This window comes from Neolamprologus brichardi, chromosome 23, assembly GCF_056152115.1.
Source record: "Neolamprologus brichardi isolate AB-2024 chromosome 23, ASM5615211v1, whole genome shotgun sequence".
Classification (NCBI taxonomy): domain Eukaryota; kingdom Metazoa; phylum Chordata; class Actinopteri; order Cichliformes; family Cichlidae; genus Neolamprologus; species Neolamprologus brichardi.
In genome coordinates this window covers 5,195,029-5,215,470 of record NC_142125.1, presented here as the reverse complement: position 1 = coordinate 5,215,470, position 20,442 = coordinate 5,195,029, and the positions used below count along the sequence as shown (strand labels likewise).

At 38.2% G+C, this 20,442-nt stretch overlaps 2 protein-coding genes across 3 annotated transcripts in view; both read left to right on the top strand.

Moving 5' to 3' along the window:
- The first annotated feature begins 1,018 nt into the window (after window positions 1–1,018).
- Window positions 1,019–14,890, top strand: bsg (basigin). Of its 2 annotated transcripts, XM_087835707.1 has the most exons (9): window positions 1,019–1,241; window positions 7,925–8,275; window positions 9,859–10,027; window positions 10,772–10,860; window positions 11,547–11,686; window positions 11,962–12,235; window positions 13,840–13,864; window positions 13,996–14,068; window positions 14,194–14,890. In XM_087835707.1, exons 1-8 carry the CDS (start codon window positions 1,178–1,180, stop codon window positions 14,054–14,056), a joined length of 1,173 nt encoding a protein of 390 aa, XP_087691833.1. In that variant the 5' UTR covers window positions 1,019–1,177; the 3' UTR covers window positions 14,057–14,068; window positions 14,194–14,890. The 2 variants fall into 2 exon arrangements, with proteins under 2 accessions (XP_087691833.1, XP_006800466.1); XM_006800403.3 differs by lacking the exon at window positions 7,925–8,275.
- Window positions 14,891–19,359: 4,469 nt separating this feature from the next.
- Window positions 19,360–20,442, top strand: part of hcn2b (hyperpolarization activated cyclic nucleotide-gated potassium channel 2b) — a 45,091-nt gene continuing 44,008 nt past the window's right edge. Inside the window, exon 1 of the mRNA XM_087836297.1 lies at window positions 19,360–20,349. Within this exon, the coding sequence (XP_087692423.1) occupies window positions 19,502–20,349 (848 nt within the window). The 5' untranslated portion in view covers window positions 19,360–19,501. The remainder of the gene's footprint in view (window positions 20,350–20,442) is intronic.

The window sequence follows — 20,442 nt, the reverse complement described above, 5'->3', positions numbered from 1 at the left end:
TGTATTTCCTCTACATTGTACTTCACATCAGGGGTTTTATGTTCAAAGAGGGCATTGTTATGGACAGAACACTGATCTTACTGGAAGACAGATGAATACATATAGCTCAGAGTTTGCTCTCACAAGGGGAAATTACAGATTTATAATCTTTCTTTTAAAAAAAAAAAAACTATACAAAACATTGTTGACCTTGTTTTTTTGCCTTCTAGCTGTGAAGCTGGAATATATCAGGCTTATTAAATATTTGGTTGCTGTAGATTCAGTGGTTCTGGTGCCGGTTAAAAGTCTAGACTTATGATTTAAAAACATACATAATGTGAATATGTAGTGGCTTTATTTTTCTAGAGCTGCAGGTTTTGCAAATCTTTTAATAACAGAAACCTGAATAAAATGAAAATATTTAAATATTTCATGTTGGAGTATTTTTTATATTTCCAGAAGAATTATCTTATTTAATCCCCACGACCCTGGAAAGGATAAGCAGAAGCGAATGGATGGATGGATGGATTATCTTATTTAAATGTTATTTAATATTAATTCCAAAACTCCATTTGTTTTTACTCTAGCCATTTACCTGTGAAGAACAGCCTACGTTTAGGTTGGATGTGTTTTCCCAAACAAAACTAGTTGAAATTTTTTATTCTTCTTCTAATGTCTTTTCCTCTGTGTTTTTTTATTTCCTGCTTTTGCTTTAGATTGCCTCATAGGCACCTCAGTTCTATTCATACTTCTTTTCTATTTTCTGTTATTGATTCCTTTCCTTACATTTAATTTATGTAAACATCTCCTTAAAAACACAGACATACTTTGAACGTCTTATCTAGATGAGTGTCCGTTTCAGAATGCCATTCAGAATGGTGGCGTGATTAGCTTTGAGCTAAACTTCAAATGTATTAAGATATTGTGATGCTAAAACAAAAATATAATTTTATTAAATGTAATATAAAAATGGAACAAGGCTTTACTTGGGGTTGCATGAACAAAAAAGTAGCCACGCCTCTAAAAACGTCACGGTGTACGTGCTTGATCAGGGCGTGTGCGTGAGGTGAAAAGTAGAGGACAACCGCATCGGCTCAGCTTCGGGCATTCAGTCCGTACAATCAGCAGAGAGAACATTCAGCTAAACGCGGTTAACGTTGAGGTTATTCGACGACCTAGTAGAGATTTATTATCAACAATGAAGTTATTGTGGGCTGTCACTGCCCTTCTGTTGAGCTGTTGGCGAGCCGATGCCTCCACAGGTAAGAATTCTGTGTCAGCCATGTTGTTCGAAGATGTAGACTTTGCATTGACTGCGAATGTTATCGTTATTAATTTATTTGTTTAGATTTCAGTGTCCCTGCCTTGTAAAAGTAATGATGGTCGCATTTGGTATTTTATTTTTCATTCTCGGTGTTGATTGTCGTTCTATATAAAAACCTAAAAGCTGTCCTTAAACGGTTAGAAACATAATGTCGAAAACATAGGCGTAGCATTGTTGCTAGCTAGCCGATTTGCTTCTTTGCGATACATTAAAACCCTTCCAACCGCTTCGTGACATATGGTATATATCGCTAGTATTACAAATCTCCTTCGCCTCGTTCTTTCTTGTTCATTTAGAACGCTCCTTGTTTCGAACAATTTCTGGGTGATGTTATTTTAAGATTTTCCAAACGTTAGCTAATAGTGGATGTGAGGTCACGTGGGCCATATGTTAATTTACAACAAATGGTGGATCAATAAGCTTGTTTCAACTTGCTTCCAATCTTTTTCGTTGCTCAAATGTAACTGGCAGTTGCGTAATGTTCTAAACGTTTGCTGACAGTTCGTACTGTTCGTTATCTTGTGGGTTTTTTTTTAAGGAACACAGCACTCGGTTTTCTCAATCTACTGAAGACTAAAATTGCCCTTTCTGTGTGTCCCTTAATGAGCGGCCATGGCTTACAACATCAAAACTGTTCAGCTTGAATAGTGATAGCATGTTCACACTAAATGTAGACGGTGAGCCGGTTGACCCAGCTCGTCTCCAGTATTGGAGGCGTCACAAGACTGTATTTATTCGATGTGTAGCATTGTCATTATGAGCTGGTAATTTAGGTGAGGCTCTTTGGAAGACGGAACAACTCTGGTCTTGAAATTTCTTTAATGAACTATCTTAAATGTTGAATTTTGGCTCACACAAATTTGATCAGCTCTACTTGACATGACTAATTTTCCGCTCAGAATTTCATCACAAAGGCAATCCAGAGAAATGAGGAACTCCGTGTACTGAGACCTTGTAAAATGTTAGTAATTTAATTACCAGTAGAGGATAAAACCACTGGAACCTTAAATTTTGTGGAGCTTGTATCGGTGGACAGTATGTTTGGTTGTTATGTGTACATGCACTTAAGCCAGAGCCAGAAGCCCTCATGCCTTTCATTGTTTTCTGCTTTGGAAAAAACAGTTCTGGAGCAGATCACGAGTAACACTAGACCTCCCCTGAGTTTCACCTCCTTGTTAGTTGTTAGTTTAACTTTGGCATGAAAAGTAGGCTACAGAGTAGACGGGCAGATAAGACTGTTGTTTTTGTATGAGTGAGAGGGGGAGCAAGCAAGCGGTAAAATACCAATTTTAACACATTAGTTGTTCAGTATTCAGTTCAAGTAATTTGGTGAATGGTGTTCAAAACACACCCATTTTGTTATTGGCCACCATTTTGAGTCTGCTTAACTTGCTCTCAGTAAAATTATGCTTTAATGATAAAAGCGTCTAAGCATTAGTGCTGAAGGGGGGAGATTGTTTTTCTCTCCTCCTATCCATTTGAGTGTTCACGTTCATCCTTTATGGGTCTCCTGTAGCCCAATTATTAAAGAGGACAAAGTGTTATATTTGATTAGTGCCCTCTAGATCCATAGTCCAAAATCTGGGGGGTGGGTGGGCAGTGAGACCTATTTATGTTGGCATATGCTACAAACAGAGGGCTATTTGTATTGAAATTATTTCCAAACAATTTTTTTTCTTTAATATATGCTTAAACAAAGACTTTAAATGACCTGTCTGTTTAGCAGTTTTGTGCCTTTTTTATTTTTTAAATTAATAATAATAATATGTTACTAGAACCACAGACGACCACCTTCTATACATAGTTATTACATCAAACCTCCAAGTAAAGTACAAAGCAAGGCTGGGTCTCCCTATTCTAAGCCAGTTAATAGGTTGAATAGCTATTCAGTTGGGACTAGCAACTCGTTTTGTTAACGACTACTAGCAAAATGTAGACTATGACAACATTTCAGTGTGTTTAGTGGCTTTTTGCATTAGTCCCCATCTATCAATATATTACTGACTTTTCACAAGTACTCGGTAAAGCTGTTTTGATCCTGCAACTAATGATCCGTTGACTGTTTGTTTGCTTTCATTCTGATGTGGGGAGGGGGATTCTTCACATAAGTATCACCAAACTGGGATAGACTACTGGGAGGACTATTTTATTTTTAGTGGTTGCAATACTTGGGTGAGAGCTTTCTTTAGATTGTAAAGAGTTTTTTTTTTCTTTCTTTTTTCTTTTTGTAATATGTTCTGAGCTCTCTTTTTCTCAAACAGATGGAATATTAACCTGAGGTGCAGTACTATGGTGTGTTAAGTGATCACATGCTGGAATAATGTTGTGGCCTCAAGGTCTCCGTGATGGTCACGTGACTAAAAACATAAATTGGGATGGACAGTTCAGTGTAAAAGCGTCAATATATTTATGTGGCTATTGAAAACAGGTTTTAGCTTATTGTCAAATAATCCTCCACATGTACTGCTTTGTTTTTTTGAGTACACAGAAATGTAGCACATCAGACTGATTCTCATGTTATTAGGGCAGAGGGTTATTTGTAGTGAATTGCATTAACATTCATGTTGTCACTCTGAGGTCGAGGTGTAAACTATATTTAATTTTGAACTTTTAAAAAGCATGTGCTTTTCAGGTGACCTTTGGTAATCATGGAGAAGCCATTCTAAACTAGGAAACCGCAGCTCTTGTTACAGCGTCACAGATGTTCTTCTTCTGTCTGGTCTATATCTATTGTTAAATTGGAAGTTTTGTAGTTTTAGTTGAAGAGAATGTAAGCCTAACTGCATCAAAATGGTGTCTGGGTAATGATCACATTTAGAGTCCAGGGACACCCCTTTAGACAAAGCACTTCTTGCAGGTGGTTAAACTCTGCCACTCTTGGCAGTGGACACTTGAAATATACCCGTTTAGAAAAAAAAAATCTGTATTTCATTAATGTACAACGAAAGTTGAACATGTATAAGATCCAGCGGCTATGCAAACCCATGCAGTTAATTAGTACTTCTAATGTTGAGATGAGCAGTTTCATGCAAGTTGGGTGGGCATAAACTGACACATAACTTTAACCAGGGCAATGTATAACCACATTCTGTACAGGCTGGTGGACACTAGCCTGCAAGAACAGCAGGCTCTGAGCACTGTTAACATTAGCCAAACTCGGCAAACTGATTTAACATGTGGTATGTGCAGTGTTATATGAACATTTCTGTGACAAATGTGTTTATGACACCGGCAGGGGTCATGTAGTTGATATTTTCAAATTCCTATGTTGGAGTGCTTTAATGGCACTTGAGTATCAATAGTAACACCACATGTCCACCTGCTTATCAATACTTTGGTACTGACCAGCCTGGCAGAAGCACCCATTTGAACTGTTGTTTGAACTTGTGCAGCAGATGGGTTATATGCCCATAATTTAGTTTTTTCATTCACATAAAAACATTTTCATCTCAACCTCATCTGCTTTTTTTTCATGTTCTTTCATTCATTGTAAATTGTGTTAATTTCATCAAAAGCTTCTGCATGCTTCTTTTGTGGGTTTTTTTTTTTTTTTTTTTTTTTTTTTTTTTTTTTTTTTTTTGTTGTTTTGTTTTTTTCCCACCTACCTTTAGGGATGACCTGGGAAAGCTTTGTTTTTTAAAGACGAAACGTTCCAAGGTATTGTGTAACTGCTAATACTTAACACTGGCATTTAGTCTATGTAATCCAGTGTACAACTGGATTACAAAGACTGCACTTGATATTAACAAACAGAGCAATGAATCCTATAAATTAGATTGATCAAAAACAAATGGAAAATACAAAAAGGACTTAAATTTTATTTCAACACATTTCAGCAGTCTTCCAGACAATAATTTAAAAAAAAAAATGACAGAAAATTTGTTTGGCTGTGGCTTGGCTTTACATCAGCTTGGTCATCCCTATTTGCCCTAATTAGATCTTGGAGATATGGCAAAAAAAAATCACATTTCAAAATTTTGTAAAAATGAAGCCCAAGTCTTTCCTTTGCAGTGGTGCAGTTTGACCCCCATTTCAAAAGCCTAGACATGGTCACAGTTCATTTCAGCTTCCACCAGAATGATGGAAACACAGCCTTTGGCCTCAAGGATTGAAGGATCATTAACAGTTGTCTGCACCTACCTTTGTCAGCCATTCTTGGCAGTGTGACTGAGAGATCACATACTTGGGAAAAGCATTCTTTCATAGCACAGTGGGGGTCATAATTTTATGCTTTTTGTAGCTTCATTAGATGTTTTTGAAAGCGGTGACACAGTGTCCCTCAAAGCATTATCAGAGATTTTTCTTTTTAATTAAATAATTTTCCTTAAATGTAGCTGAAAGGAAGCATTAATGGTTAGCAATCATGCTATAAGTACAATGGCAGGGATTTCACTAATCAGACAAACTGGACTTTGCTCATGCTCGACACAGAGCCTGTGTGAATACATGCAAAGTTACCCAAATTGGTTAATAACCCTCTGGGGCCCAGGGTGTAATTGGCTGTTTTTGACTACTTTTGATTTTACCTTTTTATATTTCACATTTAAAAACTATTTATCTTGCCTTGGTTAACATTACTTTACTTGATCTAAAAATCACAAAGACATAAAATCCAAGTAGGAAATTTTATTTATTTTTACTTTTAATGCAAAATGTATAACAAATTTTAAAGACTTTTTTTGTGTACAACCATTTAAAACTGTTACAGAAATTTAAATTACAGAACAATTAGGCGTCATAATAAGATGCCACACAAATTATCTGTGATACTAGAGCAGGGCGATATGACCAAAAATATTTATCACGATATACATTTGAAAATTTGCGATAACGATATAATTGACACTAGACAAAATACTGAACAACTCCACAACTTTATTTGTGCAACAAAAAAAAAACCAACGTCTTTGAGCAGCTGTTTTTTTGTGTGCATTAAATTTATATAAAAAGTTAACAGTGTAAATGCAAATTCCTTGTTGACAGTTTAACCAAAAGGCATTGCCAGTAGAAATTGGCTGACATATCCTCAGCATAACCATGTATAATATCCAAAGAACTTTCCAAAAAATATCCAAAAAAAAGAGTTTATACACACACAATACGGTAATATTATGCTGAAGCACAGTACGTATCACTCCGCGAGGCTCCTGCCTACGATAGCCTCAACGCTCCGACAATTCATCAAGCGGTGCGGGTTCGTAGCTTAGCAAAGTCGTACTAAAACATTTGACAGATTTTCGAGCGCCGTGTACATAAAATCGTTTCGCGGTCAGTAAACACAACCAGAGTTCATACATAAAGCACACGGGATTATAAGGGGCACTGTCGATTTTCAGAAAAATCAAAGGATTGATTTCAAGTGTGCCGTATTTTCTGAAAAACACAGTAATAATGACGGCCCGCTAGCATTCTCCACCGAAAATAGTGTTTTGTTGTGTATCTGATGGACGAAAGCTAAACCAGTTCCACACCACTGAATTTGCGGCATTTTTACAAAACAATTCTGGTTCATCCGTTTCATTCAACGATCCGCTTTCTCATTCTCTGTCACCAGCACACTTTTTCCACCATGTGCGTATGAAAACAAAGGCATTGCGCATGCACGTTTTACCCATATTCTATCGCGATATTTCATTATTTTTTTTTTCGTTGCCCGACATTATACCGGTATTACCATGAACGGTATGATATGGCCCAGCCCTATGTGACACCCCCACAAGATATTTTTTGTCCACCACAAGCACAGGAACATATCACAAGCCACAAACCTGCCAGCTTGACAACAGAAGGTGTTTCATTCATTCCTGTTTTCTACCTGGAGACAGATTTGCATTGAAATCTGCCTTTTATGGGGCTTTTTGGCAGCAACTTTGGCATTCACTAGTGTCCTCTTTGTTTTGAGACAGAAAACGAAACAAACGAGTAAAGTACACAATAACTATATACTGCAAACACACCAAATGTCACAAATCTTTCACGTCTCAAAACTAGCTTTTGATACTGCTCTTTCACTTTATCTAGCCTATCAACACAACTTAACAACTTGTATATAATGAAGTCTTTTCAACATAAGTTTAAATGGAGACTCAGAGTGGCTGCATCTTGTTGCTTGTTCCTCATCTTAAATTGGTCATGTGTTTTGGACACGCCAGTGCGTCTGGGCACCCCAAAGGGTTAAATCTCTAGATGGACACAAGATTAAGTGTAACAGTTATCTAAAACTTGATTAGCTTAAGTTGGTGTTATACTGTCTCTATTTCCCCTAGAGCCAGCCCAGTCAATACAAGCTAGTCAGAACCTACAGACCTTATATTGGATATCAATGTCTTCATTAATCTACCCAGCATTAATAAGAGGACAAAAATGATTACAAACATTTCTGCAGAAATTGGGTGAACATGATGCTCTGATCTGTTTTATTTTTTTCTCTTCTGTGTGTGTGTGCTTACTTTCATGTTTTTATTTCATTTGTGTATTAACTGTTTTTCTTTCTCTTTCCTGCTTTGCTTTTTCACCATGGCACTCTACCATCAATTCATTAAATCATTTGGTTTGCTTTAACCCCATCACATTCAAAAATGTTCAATTTGTTTGCTGGGCCTACTTTAAAACTGTGCTCAGCGGGTTTTATCAAGTCCCCTTTGTCTCAGATGAAGCTAACCAATGACAGTGGAGAGCTGCATTGCGAGGTTGTAGGGAACCCTATTCCTGAGGTGCAGTGGTGGTTTGTAGAGGGCGAGGAGCCAAATGAGACTTTTACTCAGCTGTTTGATGGGGCACGGAACGACCGTGTGAAAATAAATGCCACATATATAGCACATGCCACTAGCACCATTCACCTCACTAGCCTGACCCTTGAAGACTCTGGCACATATGAGTGCCGCGCTTCCAACGACCCTGACCGCAATGAACTGAAGAAGACGCCAAAAATCAAGTGGATCCGCTCGCAGGCAAACGTTATTGTGATTGAAAGTGAGTGGCAGAGTGAACCTGAGGAGACCCCCCCAGTCAAAGTAGATGACTGTTACCTCCTCATTAGTTAAGTCCCGGACATTAATCTCCTGTTACATACCTCTGCCGTGTTTCCCGGACCAGAGCTTTCCATCCTGCTTCACCCAGTAAACACACTCCTCCTCCTTTCCTGAGAAGGTCCAAGGTTGTTCCCTAGTAGAACATGAACCTCGTCTTATGACATCCATAGCTCCCTAACCCTGTATTATCTGACACAGTACATATGTTCAATCTGATGCCTTTTTTCCCCTCTCGATTTAAGGCTTGGGTAGTATTATGATAGGTTTTCTTGTATATAATACTGGTCATAAGGTTGGAAATATGCAAATGGCTCCTTCAGGATTATTACTGTACATGAACAAAGTAATATTTGATTGGTTTAACTATTTATAATCAAAACCAAAAAAGGGGCGTCAGATTAGCTTTGCTTCTTGTTAGAGATTTAATTTGCTAGCATTTTCCTTAATTGGTACTAACACTGGCAATGCCCCTATTGTTCATGCTTGTAGACCATCCCTGTGGCTTATAGCCTACTGAACAGTAGGTACAGAAGATGGCAACCAACTGTAAAAATGGATTCTCAGCCATGGGGCATCTTTCTGCCTTGTGGCCCAGTATTAATTATTTATTTTCTTTTTTGTGAACTTGGAGTAATGTTGCTTTATCCAATTGGAGCTTCATTTTAAACATCTTTAGTTCACCATTATCACAATTGGCTGTTAAAGTTTTTATTGCTGTTGCTTCTTCTGCATGAAATAATTTTTCCCCATGACCTTTCTGTAGCTCATTACCTTTCCAGTATAATTCCCATTCTCCCTCCCAGGAGGGGAGCTCTCCACCTTTTTCAGAAAGTTCTGTGCACCTGTATAGAACTTGTGCGTGTGTCACATTGTTTTCATGGTTTATTTGTCATCATGTTTTGTTTTATTTCTCCCGTCTTATTACTCTTTAAACTAGTTTGAACATGTTAAAGCTTAGTTGGAAATCATTGGATTTTTCTTTGACCAATCAACACTCAACAATTGTCTTGGCAAAAATGACACATAAATGTGTACCTGACAACATTGAGGCTAGTAGGCAAGTCGGATAGTTTGCCTCTACATTTAATTTTAAAGTATTTTTTCTAATATTTTTATTTATTAATTTTTTTTCCACTCCTTGCTCATTGGTGAGTGTGCGCATAGGATTGTCATATACATGGAATTTCTACAACATTTTTATGTTGTAGCCTAAATTGAGATGTGGAGTTATTTGACTCTTTAGAATAATCCAACAGAACCACAGGGAATTTTTCACAGGGTGTGTATAATTTTTTTTCTTTTGAAGATGTTTTCTATTATTTTCCCTCCCTGTGATGTCATTGTGTCAAATAGATTTTTTTTCTTTTAAAGACAGCTGTTGAGTGTCAAGATCAAAATGTAAATTGTAACTGTATCTTATAACCAATTAGTGGCAATGATGCATTTGAAGCCAATGTTGTTTGTTACTTGGTATATTTATAAATAATGTGTTATGTTCAATTTTTTTTCTTTACTCAATTTAAGCACCAAACATCCGCACTGAACCTTCTGAAGTCACCAACCAAACCTCTGCTGTGCTCAGCTGCAACCTCACAGATGCCACCATGTTCAGTAAGGGCTCCCACTGGACTTTTAATGGCAAAATCATTGACAACTCCAAAAAGGATGACAACATGCATCACACTACCCTCAAGTAAGCAAAAAAAAGCATCCATGTGCCATGTAGGCAGGTCTGTCCTGCTGGTCTTGCAGAATATTATGCTGTTTACCATAATCTGGTAAAGCAAGAGACCTTTTCCAACAGAGGCCTTTTGTGGGCCAGACATATTTAACTAATTAGTAACACTGAGTGACTAAAATGATTGGCTAAGTATAATTGGCTTGTAAATATTTACCATTGCTGTGTCTTTAAAAAAGTGCTATGTTTGGTATACATGCCTTTTGCTAGCCTTCATTTTCTCTCATCTTTGTCTACGATCTCCCCCTCTCACTACTTTCTCTTTGGCTTTAGCAGCAGAGCTAGGGGCACCATACAGGCATTTCACTGCTCTTGATTAGCAGAGAGATGGACTGCATAGACGTGCAGCTTTACTGGTAGTCTTGGCAGCCGTGAAAGCTGTGTGCTCACTTTGCTTGACCTTAATTCCCCATTGGAGATAGAATGCAGGATAGTAGCACCAAACAAAAGGTCGATTGTAATAAAGGGGGAAAATATGAAATATTTGCTGGGTGGATAAGCAGCTTTAGTTTTACCACGCTCTTGAGTGTAAATGGAGATCTATTGTGAATTTTCTACTTGGCCAAGTGGAAAACTAATCGCCATCATTAAAGGGGTTTCAGCAGTGGTCCCAAGTCACTTGTTGGCTACTAATGTCTTAAAGAAAAAACAAAGCTTGTTAAACTATTCTCAAATAAATGATTCTTTTTCTTCCCATAGATTGGAGAAGATCACTCATACCACTAGTGGAAAGTATGAATGCGTGTTCTTGACTGATCCAGAAGTGAAGCAGACCATTGAAGTCAGAAGTAAGTAGAGAGTTGCATATCAAAGATGTTTTCAGAGATAAGTTAACATTTTTGTTCAATTTCAAATAGTTTTTAAATAATACCCTGCAGATTAAAAATATAGACTTGTACTATATTGCAATATCTCGAACTATTGGTTTAGGTTACAGGAATCATGTGGTGTTACGTTATGTTGTGCTCTGGTGAATGGTCAAAGGGTCTTTATCATGAATCCATGCTGTCATACTGAATGTGAAATTGACATTAACTGTGTAGTGGTGGGCTTTTTTTGTTTTTTGTTGTTGTTGTTTTTTCTCCTCCCTGACTTCTAGAGAAGCTTTGCAGGTTGGGAGTGAATACACGTTTCCTGTTATTTCTGACCATTTCGATGATGTTTGTTGATGATTGTGCTTTGCTAATATTCACCATAATTAACACAATTATTTCTATAAAAAAAATCTATATTGTTGGAGCTACAAACTGGGTGGATGTTACTTGCATGTGAGGGGAAAAATCAGTTTCCACATAACAGAATTATTTGAAGAACTTAAATAAGTCTGAGAGCATTTTAAATGATGTATTGCTTTCTGTTTTTAGGTGTCCTATAATAATTATGTGAAATGGCTTCTTTCCCAGTGATGGGGTTATTTAATCTATTGTTTACTGTCATATTGTAGTTTGAATCAATGTGTCTATTTTTGTTGTAGCACTTCCCCATGTCGCTGCCTACAAGCACTCTGAGCACGGCAATGAAAATGACAAAGTTGTGCTGGTCTGTGTGAGTCATGGATATCCACTACCTACTGATTGGCTCTGGTTCAAACAGAAAGACGAGGAACCCCAAGTTGTGAGTTTCTGTCACACTCAGAATGATATTAATGTTCACTAACACTTTAGTCAATATTGTCTCAAGTTGAAATTTCTACAAGCTCTCACAGTGCATACCTGAGCATTATGATTATATTAAAAAAAAAACCCTCATTATCATCAGCAGTCTTAATGTTTCACTGTAGATATGGTCATATTCCAGTTCACTAAACTGTGCATAATTCTGGCTTAGTTTGCCAGTGAATGACAAACACGTTTTGGGTTTTAACCACTTTGTTACTCATTAACCCTCAGAGTATCACCAATGGAACCGACAAATATGAGATCAAGAATACCCCCAACAAGACCAGTCTGACCATTAACAACCTGAGCATCGAAAGTGACCTCGGGCACTACATTTGCTCTGGAAGCAACGACCTCGGCGTAGCTACTGACAAAATCAACCTGCGTGTCCGCAGTCGCTTGGCTGCTCTCTGGCCCTTCCTTGGCATCGTGGCAGAGGTCATCATCCTTGTCACGATAATCTTTATCTATGAGAAGAGGAGAAAGCCTGATGAGGTCAATGACGGTATGTATGCTTTGTCCCCTACACCACTCATTACATCCTTATTTAGTTCATATTAAAATTGCAATTAGCACAATGATGCAACACTGCCTTCATCTTTGATTTTTAGCAATGAAGAAAATGCTGGGATTTCAACAGTTCCCTTGCAAATATCAGCATAATCCTCACAAGTACCTTTGCCAGTTGGCTGCAATAGTTGGTGACTTCCAAAACCTTTTGGGCCATTTTGATATTATTAGGATTTCTTGGTAGAAAAAACTACAATACTATTTTATTATTCCATAGTTTTTGTGTAATACCAGCTACCGGCTGTTTGTCAACCTGCAGCTCCTCTTTTTGCGGGAAAGACTTATTCTTTTTCATAAGTCATTTAACTACAATTAAAACCAGAACACTTCAAACTGTAGACCTAGTGTACTAAGCAATGAGATCAGAAAATTGAATGCCCTTTGAGTCTATGAAAGCAACGTGCTGGTTTTTATGGAGAGATGCAGGATGTAGTTGAATTTTTTTTGTTTGTTTGTTGTTTTCGTTTTTTAACTATTATTTTTTTATTTTGAAAATAAAGATCAGGAAATAGCTGCCACCACTGTGTAAAGAATTTGTGTTAGAAGTTTTATTTTATTTTTTTATTATTTACATTTTTACTTCTCTGTTCGCTGCTGATTTTGCATTTTGGTAAGTGAACAAAACTGCATGTCAGACTGAAGTGGTTGAACTGAGATGACCGCGTGGAAAAGGCAGTGGGAGTCTGAATGAACTGCTTTCATAGTAACCACTTCTAAGAGGAATGCGCTCAAAGACTTGTTCACTCTTTCACTGGCCCTTAATCTTACAGCGCAAGCTTCAAATATTTCTTTCACTTTGTTTTGGTTTTTAAACACGTGTGTTTGAGCCAATGAAAGAGTCAAATGAGACACTTAAACTACTCTAATGGTTTGACATGAATTTGGGTAGGTTGAAAAGAGGTCTCAACTATTTGTCTGCATGCTTTGTGCATCTTGTACTATATGCATGATACATAATAGGCAACCTTCTCAAGATCAGTATGTCATATACCATTTGTGTCATTCATCATTTGGCTGCAGAGGTAGCCTACTTTTTTGCCATACTGTGAATACATGCTGTTCGGGTGTGAATATGGCCAGAGGACGTTCAAGGATGTGTGTTAGCTTTGCCACTTTAAAGGTGTTTACTGTTGTTACCACAGCAGTGCACTGTTGTGTTCCTTTGGTCTTCCTTTGCTTGAATTGCATGAGCCTCTGTGATACAAAGGGGGGAATCGAGCCAGTGCAAAAAAAATGTTCACGTTAAACATTATTACACGACTTGCCAAAAGCCACATTATATGATATGAGTAAGAACAAATGATTGTAATTGTTAAATGGGTTTTATGTAAATGTCAGAAATGCAACAGGTGGGCATGCTTCTATTTGTGTTTAGTTGGATTTAATCATAACACCATTGCAGTCATGTTACAGATTAAAACGTTTGCTACTATCATTGTGGGCTTTGGATGGCGTGGGTTTCTCACACCAATCAGAGATAAAACATTTTAACTTTTTTTGTTTTTTTCCATTTGTCATTGATCCTGTTTTGCTGTCCAGATGATGACTCAGGAGCTGCTCCTCTGTAAGTGAAATCTTTGATAATTACCTTGTGAAACACTTTGGTCAACTTTGTTGCTTTTAAATGTGCTATAGCAATAAAATTGACACAAGGTTTTGCTGCTGTTGGAGCTCATTTTGTTAAATGTGTTTCAGGAAGAGCAATTCTAATGCAAACCACAAAGACAAGAATGTGAGGCAAAGGAACTCTAACTAAAAGCTGAAAGAGGTGAGTTAATATAATTGTTAAAATTAATAATGCATTTCTGGGCTAGTCTGTGTCTGCAAATTTATTTGTAAGGAATGAGATATTTAAAAAATAAAAATAAAAGTTTCTCTCTCCCCCTTGCATAGATGGATGTCCAGACGACACTCCAGGATTCAGCTGCTGTGTGGCACAATATACTGTGCACCTTGCAATTTTAAGTACCTTTTTGTGCTTGGGTGTTTAATGTTTAAAAGAATATGATTTCCTCTTGGTTTGGTTTCTTCTATATCCCTCTCCATATTGTGCAGCCAGAGAACATAGCGTGAAATAATTTCTGCTTGAGACTATGGGGCAAATATTGCATGAGTTTTTAAATGCTGTTCTAGCCACGTGTGTATGTGTGTTGTTGCAAAATCATTAGTGTTCACATGAGGAATGCGTAGTTTGTGGTTATTTTCTGTTAATGCTGATGCTTCCTGCACTGACCTCAGTTATCAGTCATTGGTTTTATATTCTCCGATCTGAAATGGTGACCTATAAATCGAACCAACATACAGTTAGAGGATCTGAGCAGTTGTGTTGATCCTAATGAATCACTGCCACTCTGAATATAAAATAATGAAGGGCATTTGAATTCACATGTTCGGTCCCTTCACCACCACAAACCTCCCTTAGCAGAGTTTTACACTTTGCCTTAACAACCACCATTTCTTGTCTTTTTTGCATTTTGTTACCTACCACTAAATTTTAATGTGTCGCTTAAAATGCAGAAATAATAGCTAAGATTCAATGTGTGCTACCTTTTTATTACCACAAGAAGCTAGTGTTTTGAAAAGGATTTTTTTTTTTTTTTTTTTTTTTTTTTTTTTTTTTTTTTTTTTTAAAAAAAAGCTTTTCCCTGTTTAAATATTTTAGATTGCGTTTCTCATCGATGCTTTTGTTGCCGACTTCACATCCACGGTTGAAGTTTAAGGACCAAGTGCAAGAGATATGTTGCTTTTGTCAAATGCAACTTTTAATGCTACACACTTATACAGGCAAATTGCTGACAAATATTGGTTTTAGTTTTATTCGCTCAGTGTGATCAGAACTGGTTGTGTGCGACTGTTGGATCCTTGTCTCTTCCCCTTCATTGTATAGATGACTCAGAAGCCATATATTCCATTTAACCAAGAGTAGTGTTGTGATTGGATATTTCAGAATTGCACAGTTTAAGAGACCTAGTCAGCCAGAATTGTGTCAATTGTTGTACTTTCCTTCTACATGGAACAGCAACATCTCTGTACAACTTGCACAATATAAATTAAAGGTATTAAAATTTGTCTGGTCTTGTTACTCAACTACAGCTACTCCAGTGGTTTAGAAATGGTAAGCAATCCTAAAGTGAAAATGTTTGGGAAAATGTCTTGTGATTTAATGGAAATTTATTTAAGTATTTTATTATTGTCATATCCAAGTTTTATTCTTTGGGGTTTGTAAATGAAATTAACAGCACTATAGCGTAATTGGTTACACTCAAATACATTGAGATTATTTTGGACGGTAAGGTTCATTGAACAAAAAACAAATTTTGATATTTAAATGTCAACTTTTATAATCAATATTGGTACCAACTTCCCATTATAACAAAATATAATTTAAAAAAAAATCTTTCTAAACCAGCTCACTCACTGAAACAAAGTACCTGTTCTTAAGGCATTTACTCTTTACAGAATTCCAAGCTCTCCCCACCAGGGGGCAGCATTTTACTGTTGGGTGTGGAGGTTACTTGATTTTTTTTTAAATTTTTTTTTTAAAAGCATGATTTGAGTTTTCCTGTTATAAAATTTAAAAACAAATGAAGGCATTTTGTTAAAAACTAAGGTTGAAGGAAAATTCACTGACCCCTAGTTCAGCTTTATTTGTTCCCTTCAACACAGACTTTATAACCTGAACAAGCAGACTTTAAACTATTGCGTTGCAGAAATGTACAAAGTCAGTTTGAATGTGCTTAAATTACCAACAAATTGAAACTTACAAAAAGGGGAATTCAGATATGGCAGATACATGTAGCAGATTGGCCACATGGTTGACCTCAGAAGTTCCTGTTCCCAGCTTCTTTTCTATTTTTTTTTTTTTAAGGGTAGTCAAACACACTACACATTAGTTGAGTATCTGAGGCTGAGACCACAGGACTGTAAAACATGATTGTTGGACTTCATTTCTGTACTGAACAGTCATTTCAAGATTAGTTAGTAAATAACAATCAACTAATGTTGTTCATGAGACTAAACTCATGTCACTTTGGTAATGTAAATATAATATGGCCAATATTATATTTTATTGTCAGATTATGATAGGTATATATAGAGAGATATAGATATATCTAGATATGTATATATATCTATATAGAGATATTACAGCAGTGAGCTTGAACTCTGGGTCAAAGATTCAAGTTGCAGTTATTTATATTGCCTATCACCTTAAATCTTCACTCAAAAACAAGTATCTTTAACAGTGTATATATAGATACATTATATATAAGACATATTGTTCATTTAATATGTTGGCATTACATTACATTTGGCTTAATGCTTACATATGTGTAAAAAAATGTACGAGCTGTGAAAACTTTCTGATAAAATGAAGAGTAGACTGATATATGAAATATTCCTTTATTGGGTGAGAAAATCAGACCATGTCATAACTGCTTTAAGTCATACAGAATAGATATCAGAGCCTTAAACAGGCTGACTTCTGCTAAATGGGTCAAACTGGGCAGAAAGTATACAAACACATAACATCCTTATAGAACATGATGTAACACTGGATCAATTTAACCTCAGAATATATAAAGCATATAAACAATTACAGCAATATGATGCAACAAACACAGCAGTACTACTAATCCAAAATACTGAAAGCTTCATAGAACTGAAACAAACATTTATTTTTAGCTCCATTCTGCTGCTGATACACACTTTAGGTTTCTGAACATTAAACTTGTTGCTGCCTTTCATAGTGTGTAACTTGAAGGCCCTGAGTACTTTCTCCCACACTGCAAACACTGGAATGATAAAACTATTTGAACATTAGCTAATAAGACTGATTCAGGACAGACAATTAGTTATGTTAAACTTTTCTAGCAGTCCTTCACAAACAGGGAACAGTCTGGCTATTCTCTCCATCTGTCAGCTGCTGCTGGCTCTTCCTCCTCCTCTTCCTCACACACTGCTGAGTTTGTCCTGATGGATCATCAGGGCTGCAAAGCAGATGATGTGCAGCAGTGGGTCCCTCAGTCTGTCCCCACTCTGGACACTTGCAGTTGTCACACATGGAAATCAAATGTGTGATAAGCTGCAGGATTCAAACACAAGTGTAACTTATAAATACATGTTCATACTTTTATTCCACAATCAGAGAGAAAGAAAAAGAGAGAGAGTGCAGGACAGACAGGTGACAGTCTCAGGTGTATACACTGCTACAAAACAGCACAAAAGAAGGAAGATTGTGTTATTACGAAACAAGAAGAGTTCCCAGATGGTACAGTGGACACATGTGTGACTCCTGTGATTAAAGCATCTTTCTTTCAGCTTAACGAGTGAACCGTCAGCTCGTTCAAACGCACGTTAAAGTCCGTTTGGCTCGACACCACCGAACAGAGGCAGCAATATAACACAGCTAACATTAACAGTGCAGTGAATCCTGCTTGTGCCGTGATATTCAGGACTGCAAACCGAGCAGCATCACTGACTTTCAGCTTGTTGTGTTTGTGGATATATGACTGACTTTAATTATCCATAAAATCAACTATTGAACGGCGTATATTTGAAAGTAAAGGCTTTAAAACCAAGTTAACGCTGAAAGTACAAACATCACTAATGTCACATAACTTTGCCGACATGTGGCCAACAGTAACGTTTTAATGTTCTTCATTATTAAACATTCGCACATAAATAAGTGACATGATATTCAGTACTTACTTTTGACAGTTCACTCTTCGGCCGCTCCGCTTCTGCCGTATTTTGCGGTAAAATTATCCACACCCACCGGCGCGCTATGAATTGAGGGATATATGGGACCACGAAGCGTGCACCGGACCACGCTCAGTGTTGCCAACTTAGTGACTTTGTCGCTATATTTAGCGAGTTTTCAGAAAAAACGTGAAAGCGCATATCGCTTTTACTCTCAACAAGCAGCGGGTACTGTAACGCAGTCAGTTCTTCTTTTACTCTTATGCTGTTTTGTGGATCAGGTTTAAAACTACTTATAAACACACATACACAAAGTAACTCCACCAGAGTGCCTATTTCGGGTCGCTTTTGCCGGTCCAAGCCCGGGTAAAGGAGCAGGGTTGGAATTGTGACATTACAAAAAACAATAATTGCTAAAAGAAATTTAATTTGTAGTTCTAAATAAATTCTAAATGCATTTAGGACGTTTTTTGCTCACTTTATGTCTCGTCCACGATGTTATTTCTCTCTCCAGCAGCGTAGGTTACAATTACATTAGCATGACCAATTATGCAAATTAGGCGATGACGTCATTTAGCGCCTTCTAGCGACTTTTAGGACAACCAATAGCGATTTTCCTTACTGACGAGTTGGCAACACTGACCACGCTTGATATTTGGGGAAATCGACGGCGCATTTGGGGTACACTTTGGATTGGGACAGCCACTGTCGCGTCGCTGTGACGTAATAGGTCTCAAAATGCGTACTTCAAGAGTGCGGTCTCTTAATTGGGACACAGCCTAGGGTTTACTACAAAAAAGATAAACTAGTAGCAAATATGACTGTTTTTTTCTAAATCTTTACACTGCTCGTGAGTGCCTTGGCCCTAGATTGTGCCTTTATCCACAAGGTGGAGTCATTTCACCATTAAAAACACCACAACTTGGGAAGGCTGCCAGAAACCAAAGCAACAGGCAGACGCTGCTGCCAGACTCCGAGAAAGTCTAGATAGAACTGAACTGATACTGGGTCAACTGAGCATGGCAGCATGGGATACTCGCTGATGATTCCTTTTGATGTAAAACTGCTCAGGCCATCACTGCATATTAAAAGTTTTTTTTTAATCATCATAGTTTTCCATTCACACAAGTTTGAGTTATTCTAAAAATGCATTTGTGGGTTATTTAATTAGTTAGTAAGAATTCACTTTTAAAATCGCATTCACTGACTTTTTGTGTCCAGGTCTGACAAAACTGTTTTCTTCTGTGCGCACATTTTCTTCAGTAGGCTGAAAGCTACCTGTAGGTGGTTGAAGCCCCAGGGTAAAGCTGTTATCTCTCTCCCTCTCTCTACCACACACAAACACAATAACAACAGCCAGGTTGCAGCCATAGCAACGCCACCGGTACGCCGTTAAGTGATGTGAATGGAAAGCAGACGGAGGCTTTGAAGTCCACACTCCTTCCTCTGCCGCCGCCCAGTCTCGCCCGGTTTAAGGTACGGAAGTGTCTGTTTGGCTGTAATGGACGAGGCGGAGGACAGCGAGGAGGAGCCCAAATTCCAGAAGGCTCGACCCCTTCAAGTAGCCAGCTCGGCTGGATGCGAGGATCATGGGAGTAGCAGGGGGACCAATATGAAGAAATTCTCGCCAGGAGGCGGAGCCGTCTCTCCTGTGCGAAAAAACTCCAACAACAATGAGCTCTTCCTCTTGCGAGGCGAGGACTCCACACCTTTCACTCCCAGCGGCAGCTGTGCATTTGCTCTGTTGTGCCAGAGGGATGCTGCTGGCGGCACAGAGTCAGACCACAGGAGTGCAGGGGACACAGTGTCTGAGGCGGGCGTGATAGGAGAGGGGGGCATCGGTATGATATGCAACAAAAACGGAGACTGTAGAAGAGACCCGGCCAGTTCAGGCAGTCTTTCTTCTCTCATCTCAAGACAGGAGAAGCAGGCAGATGGAGTAGTAGCAGCTGAAGACGATAAGGAGCTGGCTGCGAGCATGGACGGCTCTGTCACTTCAGCAGGGTCCCTGACACAGGGGCCTGGGGCCGAGGTCAAGACGACGGCAACAACGGAGAAAAAGGACTCCAGAGTTTCCTTCTCCAACCCCCCGAGTAGTAAAGGACTGGCTCAGCAGCCAAGAAGTTCTGTCACGTTCAGCAAAGCAGAGGACGGCTCTCAGATAGTGCCGGATGATGGAGAGTCCAAGGGGAATCAGACATACATGCAGCGGCAGTTTAGTGCCATGCTTCAGCCTGGAGTTAATAAATTCTCCCTGCGCATGTTTGGCAGCCAGAAGGCAGTGGAGAAAGAACAAGAACGCGTAAAGTCAGCGGGTAATTGGATTATCCACCCATACAGCGACTTCAGGTATGGGTCAAATTGTGTTAGGGCAGTGAAAGTGTTGCTGTAAAGAAGCTAAAGGGTTTTTTGAATGTTGCCCAGCGCCCATTCTTTACGTCA

What these genes read in the sequence shown, in the direction of transcription:
- bsg (XM_087835707.1), top strand. Translation starts at nt 1,178, where the DNA reads ATGAAGTTATTGTGGGCTGTCACTGCCCTTCTGTTGAGCTGTTGGCGA. An exon ending in GCGAGCCGATGCCTCCACAG is followed by an intron (nt 1,242 to 7,924) that starts GTAAGAATTCTG and finishes AACTGTGCTCAG; the next exon opens with CGGGTTTTATCAAGTCCCCT. An exon ending in GCCTGATGAGGTCAATGACG is followed by an intron (nt 12,236 to 13,839) that starts GTATGTATGCTT and finishes TTTGCTGTCCAG; the next exon opens with ATGATGACTCAGGAGCTGCT.